Raw genomic sequence first — 7,954 nt, 5'->3', positions numbered from 1 at the left:
CAATGCACAAGTCCCATCTGAACACACCCTGACAGTCACCGGTCACAAGTCGGAGTCAAGCCTGAAGACCGACACTGGTTAACTGATGACAAAGCTAAGAAGAGAATGTCAGCTGCTATCAGTGACAAGACATGCCCTGATGTTCTGTGACCTACTGATGTGGAACAACCCAGACTAGAGAAGATGCACTTCCTGACTGTTTGAGGGAGACATTCTCCAGTGTATGCCATTTCCCGAGGCGGTTACCGTTAAAGATTTTCATGTGCAAAATCGTGTAAATAGAGTGGTTTGAAGACATGTTAAGCATGACAGGGTAGCTGGAACACAACTTGCTTCGCGGAGAAAGCTAAAGTATGACATGGCTTGCTGTCAGAGCACGTGTAAAACAAGGCAAATTGGACTCACTTGAGTTAAGGATATGACGTAATGATCGGACATTTCATTCAACAGATTCTAGGTAGAACACATTCGTTAAGATAGGCCAGCACAATAGGGCGCATCACAGCCAGCTACAATGGATCTAGACTATTGACTGACTCACAAAATCGTATTTAGTTTCTTTTGTCATATTCATGTTTCTACATCTTTTTAGGAAGAGTTTCACATTTAATGCCCCACATTTATTATCTGAATTACTTCATCAATATCAACTGTAAATAACCAGGATCAGACAGGCCAGTGAGTGATGTTATCAAGGATGGAGTTTCACAGCTGGGGTGGAGGCTTATCCTGAGCCAATATATCGATGGGTCCCAAACCATCACAAGGATATCTTTTATTTGTAGACTGACATGCAATGTGTATGTAACAGCGGTATCACATCTATGTGGAAAGACTACGAATACTTGTTGGGGGTTCATGGGATTTATTACGTCTGTTGGGACGGATGAGATGGAGATCCCACCACAATATGGATACGGATAATAATTGCCTCGTCTCAGGGACGCAGGCTCATCACATTAGATCAAACAGTATTGCTCTATATGTGATGTGCCTCTTATGCCCCAATCAGTGCAGTGCTGTGTATCATGCAGAGTTGTAACGTAGAGACCAGAGAAGAGAAATATTGTGGTGTTTAAAGCTCAGTAAAAACCCGGTCACATGCTACAGAAACAATAGGATAGGCAATCACTGGCCAAGCTGTTGCTGGACCAGATCACTAAAGACCTTACATAACTATACCCCGTACTTTACCTAAGGATTAGCAGAGAGTGCTCAGGTTAGTTTAAGGAGCTACTACCAGACTCAACTCAATTGTTTACCTAAGTTTAAAATATGTAAGTTAAAATACACAATGTTTACATTCTGCTACATGTAGCTCATGTGAAATACTCTACGGTGACAATAGTGGGGCCACCAAGCGCCCACATGCACCCATGTTCCTTCAGGCCTGACGAGAGCCACATGCACCCATGTTCCCACACGCTCCCATCAAGCCTGAAGGAACATGGGTGTATGTGGCTCTCATCAAGCCTGTAGGAACATGGGTGCATGTGGCTCCCATCAAGCCTGAAGGAACATGGGTGCATGTGGCTCCCATCAAGCCTGTAGGAACGTGGGTGCATGTGGCTCCCATCAAGCCCGTAGGAACATGGGTGCATGTGGCTCCCATCAAGCCTGTAGGAACATTGGTGCTTGTGGCTCCGTTAAGCCTGTAGGAACATGGATGTATGTGGCTCCCGTCAAGCCTGTAGGAACATGGATGTATGTGGCTCCCATCAAGCCTGTAGGAACATGGGTGCATGTGGCTCCCATCAAGCCTCAAGGAACATGGGTGCATGTGGCTCCCATCAAGCCTGTAGGAACGTGGGTGCTTGTGGCTCCCGTCAAGCCTGTAGGAACATTGGTGCATGTGGCTCCCATCAAGCCTGTAGGAACATGGGTGCTTGTGGCTCCCGTCAAGCCTGTAGGAACATTGGTGCATGTGGCTCCCATCAAGCCTGTAGGAACATGGGTGAATGTGGCTCCCGTCAAGCCTGTAGGAACATTGGTGCATGTGGCTCCCATCAAGCCTGTAGGAACATGGGTGCTTGTGGCTCCCGTCAAGCCTGTAGGAACATGGATGTATGTGGCTCCCGTCAAGCCTGTAGGAACATGGATGTATGTGGCTCCCATCAAGCCTGTAGGAACATGGGTGCTTGTGGCTCCCGTCAAGCCTGTAGGAACATCGGTGCATGTGGCTCCCATCAAGCCTGAAGGAACATGGGTGCATGTGGCTCCCATCAAGCCTGTAGGAACATGGGTGCTTGTGGCTCCCGTCAAGCCTGTAGGAACATGGGTGCATGTGGCTCCCATCAAGCCTGTAGGAACATGGGTGCATGTGGCTCCCATCAAGCCTGTAGGAACGTGGGTGCTTGTGGCTCCCATCAAGCCTGTAGGAACATGGGTGTATGTGGCTCCCATCAGGCCTGTAGGAACATGGATGCATGTGGCTCCCATCAAGCCTGTAGGAACGTTGGTGCATGTGGCTCCCATCAAGCCTGTAGGAACATGGATGCATGTGGCTCCCATCAAGCCTGTAGGAACGTGGGTGCATGTGGCTCCATCAAGCCTGTAGGAACGTGGGTGCTTGTGGCTCCCATCAAGCCTGTAGGAACATGGATGCATGTGGCTCCCATCAAGCCTGTAGGAACGTGGGTGCATGTGGCTCCCATCAAGCCTGTAGGAACATGGGTGCATGTGGCTCCCATCAAGCCTGTAGGAACATGGGTGAATGTTGCTCCCATCAAGCCTGTAGGAACATGGGTGAATGTGGCTCCCGTCAAGCCTGTAGGAACATGGGTGCATGTGGCTCCCATCAAGCCTGTAGGAACATGGGTGCATGTGGCTCCCATCAAGCCTGTAGGAACATGGGTGCTTGTGGCTCCCGTCAAGCCTGTAGGAACATGGGTGCATGTGGCTCCCATCAAGCCTGAAGGAACATGGGTGCATGTGGCTCCCATCAAGCCTGTAGGAACGTGGGTGCTTGTGGCTTCCGTCAAGCCTGTAGGAACATGGGTGCATGTGGCTCCCATCAAGCCTGTAGGAACATGGGTGCATGTGGCTCCCATCAAGCCTGAAGGAACATGGGTGCATGTGGCTCCCATCAAGCCTGTAGGAACGTGGGTGCTTGTTGCTCCCGTCAAGCCTGTAGGAACGTGGGTGCATGTGGCTCCCATCAAGCCTGTAGGAACGTGGGTGCATGTGGCTCCCATCAAGCCTGTAGGAACGTGGGTGCATGTGGCTCCCATCAAGCCTGTAGGAACATGGGTGAATGTTGCTCCCATCAAGCCTGTAGGAACATGGGTGAATGTGGCTCCCATCAAGCCTGTAGGAACATGGGTGAATGTTGCTCCCATCAAGCCTGAAGGAACGTGGGTGCATGTGGCTCCCATCAAGCCTGAAGGAACATGGGTGCATGTGGCTCCCGTCAGGCCTGTAGGAACATGGGTGCATGTGGCTCCCGTCAAGCCTGTAGGAACATGGGTGCATGTGGCTCCAGTCGGGCCTGTAGGAACATGGGTACATGTGGCTCCCGTCAGGCCTGTAGGAACATGGGTGCATGTGGCTCCCATCAAGCCTGTAGGAACATGGGTGTATGTGGCTCCCGTCAGTCCTGTAGGAACATGGGTGCATGCGGCTCCTGTCAGGCCTGTAGGAACATGGGTGTATGTGGCTCCCATCAAGCCTGTAGGAACATGGGTCCATGTGGCTCCCGTCAAGCCTGTAGGAACATGGGTGCATGTGGCTCCCGTCAGGCCTGAAGGAACATGGGTGCATGTGGCTCCCGTCAGCCCTGTAGGAACATGGGTGCATGTGGCTCCAGTCAGGCCTGTAGGAACATGGGTGCATGTGGCTCCCATCAGGCCTGAAGGAACATGGGTGCATGTGGCTCCCGTCAGGCCTGTAGGAACATGGATGCATGTGGCTCCCGTCAGGCCTGTAGGAACATGGATGCATGTGGCTCCCGTCAGGCCTGAAGGAACATGGGTGCATGTGGCTCCCGTCAGGCCTGAAGGAACATGGGTGCATGTGGCTCCCGTCAGGCCTGTAGGAACATGGGTGCATGTGGCTCCCATCAGGCCTGTAGGAACATGGGTGCATGTTGCTCCCGTCAGGCCTGCAGGAACATGGGTGCATGTGGCTCCCATCAGGCCTGTAGGAACATGGGTGCATGTGGCTCCCGTCAGGCCTGTAGGAACATGGATGCATGTGGCTCCCGTCAGGCCTGAAGGAACATGGGTGCATGTGGCTCCCGTCAGGCCTGAAGGAACATGGGTGCATGTGGCTCCCGTCAGGCCTGTAGGAACATGGGTGCATGTGGCTCCCGTCAGGCCTGTAGGAACATGGGTGCATGTTGCTCCAATCAGGCCTGTAGGAACATGGGTGCATGGGTGCATGTTGCTCCCGTCAGGCCTGCAGGAACATGGGTGCATGTGGCTCCCGTCAGGCCTGTAGGAACATGGGTGCATGTGGCTCCAGTCAGGCCTGTAGGAACATGAGTGCATGTGGCGCCCGTCAGGCCTGTAGGAACATGGGTGCATGGGTGAATGTTGCTCCCGTCAGGCCTGAAGGAACATGGGTGCACAGGCCTTGTGGGAGCCACATGCACCCATGTTCCTACAGGCTTGATGGGATTTACGATGTGTTTTCAAACATCCTCCTGCTTCAATTTGTGAAGAAAGGGTTTCTTTCAAGAGTTATGATTGTGGTTTCAAATCCTGGTTCGCCCCGATTATGTTTCTAGGTTTGTCAGCACCATACCAATGCTTGTGGGTTTCATCGAAGTGGTTAATGTCGGAAACCTGCATCACTTCGGGCTTTCCTCCCACATTAAGCTGACACGCCGCGATATAACTGGAATACTGTTAAAAGCGCTGTTAAACCCAACTCACTCACTCACTCACTACATTGAGAGCCTCAGTTTAATCACTGTCACCCCTCAGGTCCAGGGGGATTGCGTTCATTAATTAAGCCTCGAACGTGTAGAAGTGTGGGTCCTTGTGTCAGGACCTGGGGGAACGTGATCAGTGGTAATTCCACGTACACACACAGAACCGGACTGCACTATACTGGTCAAGTTACAGGAGATATGACCTCAGGGAAAGGGAAGGAAATGACATTTGTATGAGACTACAGAGATAATATGTTTAATTTCCTACTTTCAGCCCTGACATATTGATACATAAACACTAAACACTTGAGCACAGCAGGCTGCACCCAATGAAATCCTAACATTGATGCTCCACATACTGAAGGACTGGGATGTATCTGTAGGACCGTTGCTCTAGGGGCACAAGTTACAAGAGATAGGATTTGAAATGACTCTAGACATATGGCTACTTCTATTATTAATTTGGTTTGTTTGTTGTTTAACGCCGCACTCAGCAAAATTCCAGCTATATGACAGCGGTCTATGAATAATCTAGTCTGGACCTGAAAATCCAGTGACTGACATCATGAGCATCTATCCACACAATTGGGATCGATGACATACATCAACCAAGTCAGCGAACCTGACCATCCAATCCCGAGTCACCTCTTACGACAAGCATAGTCGCCTTTTATGGCAAGCATGGGATGTTGAAGACATATTCTACCCGGATCTTGACGGGTCGTTAAGTTCAAGAAACAAACTTAGAACATATGGAAAATTTATTTCAGAAATTAAACTTGGACCCTATTTAGAACACTGTCCAGTAAGTCGCCTCTTATGACAAACAGTTATTTTTACGGTAAGCATGGGTTACTGAAGACCTATTCTACCCCGGGTCTTCACGGGTCAACATGGTCCCGAATAACCTTTGTAATGAATAACTTCTGTAATCTATATAAATGTATATTTACAATGCTATAGATCATCCGTTGATGCATGTTCAAAGCTGTATCACCATTATCACCCCAGTTAATGGATCAGTGTGAACTCAATTTTCTTTCTCAACTCCTTAGGGAGTATACAACCCAGCACTGCTGTGCTAAGGAGACATCACGTCCCATCAGGGCTTCAGTGTTGGGCAGGGCTAAGGAGACACCACGTCCTATCAGGGTTTCAGTGTTGGACAGGTCTAAGGAGACACCACGTCCTATCAGGGTTTCAGTGTTGGGCAGGGCTAAGGAGACACCACGTCCTATCAGGGTTTCAGTGTTGGGCAGGGCTAAGGAGACACCACGTCCTATCAGGGTTTCAGTGTTGGGCAGGGCTAAGGAGACACCACGTCCTATCAGGGCTTCAGTGTGGGGCAGGGCTAAGGAGACACCACGTCCTATCAGGGCTTCAGTGTGGGACAGGGCTAAGGAGACACCACGTCCTATCAGGGCTTCAGTGTGGGGCAGGGCTAAGGAGACACCACGTCCTATCAGGGCTTCAGTGTGGGACAGGGCTAAGGAGACACCACGTCCTATCAGGGCTTCAGTGTGGGGCAGGGCTAAGGAGACACCACGTCCTATCAGGGCTTCAGTGTGGGGCAGGGCTAAGAAGACACCACGTCCTATCAGGGCTTCAGTGTGGGGCAGGGCTAAGGAGACACCACATCCTATCAGGGTTTCAGTTTCGGGCAGGGCTAAGGAGACACCACATCCTATCAGGGCTTCAGTGTGGGGCAGGGCTAAGGAGACACCACATCCTATCAGGGCTTCATTGTGGGGCAGGGCTAAGGAGACATCACGTCCTATCAGGGCTTCAGTGTGGGGCAGGGCTAAGGAGACATCACGTCCTATCAGGGCTTCAGTGTGGGGCAGGGCTAAGAAGACACCACGTCCTATCAGGGTTTCAGTGTGGGACAGGTTTAAGGAGACACCACGTCCTATCAGGGCTTCAGTGTTGGGCAGGGCTAAGGAGACACCACGTCCTATCAGGGCTTCAGTGTGGGGCAGGGCTAAGGAGACACCACGTCCTATCAGGGCTTCAGTGTGGGGCAGGGCTAAGGAGACACCACGTTGTATCAGGGTTTCAGTGTGGGGCAGGGCTAAGGAGACACCACGTCCTATCAGGGTTTCAGTGTGGGGCAGGGCTAAGGAGACACCACGTCCTATCAGGGTTTCAGTGTGGGGCAGGGCTAAGGAGACACCACGTTGTATCAGGGTTTCAGTGTGGGGCAGGGCTCAGGAGACACCACGTCCTATCAGGGCTTCAGAGTGGGGCAGGGCTAAGGAGACACCACGTCCTATCAGGGCTTCAGTGTGGGGCAGGGCTAAGGAGACACCACGTCCTATCAGGGCTTCAGTTTCGGGCAGGACCAAAGCTCTAGAATCTCTCCGGAGCCGAGCTGCCGGACACGGTCACCCAGCCAAGGACTCTCCGGGACCAATGTTGCTCAACTTCACCTGATTTGTGACCTGTGACCTGTGCACTGCGCACAGGATCATGTGCAACCACCTCAAAAACTGAATAATATTTGTAATGATTTGTCCCTTTAATGATTTGTCTCTGTAATGAATACCCTCTGAATGAATAGCCGCTCCAATGAATACTCGCTGTAATGAATACCCTCTATAATGAATACCCGCTGTAATGAATACCCTCCGAATGAATACCCGCTGTAATGAATACCCTATGTAATGAATACCCTCTGAATGAATACCCGCTGTAATGAATACCCTCTGTAATGAATACCCTCTAATAAATACTCTCTGCAATGACCGCCAAGAAACCATCAGCTGGCTCAGGGTATAAAAAAACATTGCATGTCAGAGCCACTTACTCCCCATTACATTTGAGTGAAAAATTGTTTTATGTTCAGGCATGGGCCGGGGATTTTCTTCTAAGACAACTTTTGTTTTTTCTGGTAATTCCTGGTATTTTTTTGGATGCCCCCAGGACAGAATACTGTCATCCATCACAAATTAGAAGCAACAGTATTATCTAACATTTTTTTCCACGTTTTTTTTTGGTGCAACAAAGGTTGTTTTTTCAAGAGCTAACCATTAATCACTGACAAGACCATGGTGCCGCATGTAGTGCACCCAGAGTTAAGTT

General features: G+C 50.5%; 1 protein-coding gene across 1 annotated transcript; it reads left to right on the top strand.

The window, feature by feature from the left end:
• The first annotated feature begins 2,601 nt into the window (after positions 1-2,601).
• Positions 2,602-4,437, top strand: LOC125372789. Its single transcript, XM_048383425.1, has one exon. The coding sequence runs from the start codon at positions 2,602-2,604 to the stop codon at positions 4,435-4,437; it is 1,836 nt and encodes a 611-aa protein (XP_048239382.1).
• Positions 4,438-7,954: the final 3,517 nt, after the last annotated feature.

The sequence above is a fragment of the Haliotis rufescens genome, unplaced genomic scaffold (genome assembly GCF_023055435.1).
Source record: "Haliotis rufescens isolate VD_foot unplaced genomic scaffold, xgHalRufe1.0.p SCAF_48, whole genome shotgun sequence".
NCBI lineage: Eukaryota > Metazoa > Mollusca > Gastropoda > Lepetellida > Haliotidae > Haliotis > Haliotis rufescens.
The sequence above is the reverse complement of the archived record's forward strand: the minus strand, read 5'-3'. Positions and strand labels throughout refer to the sequence as shown.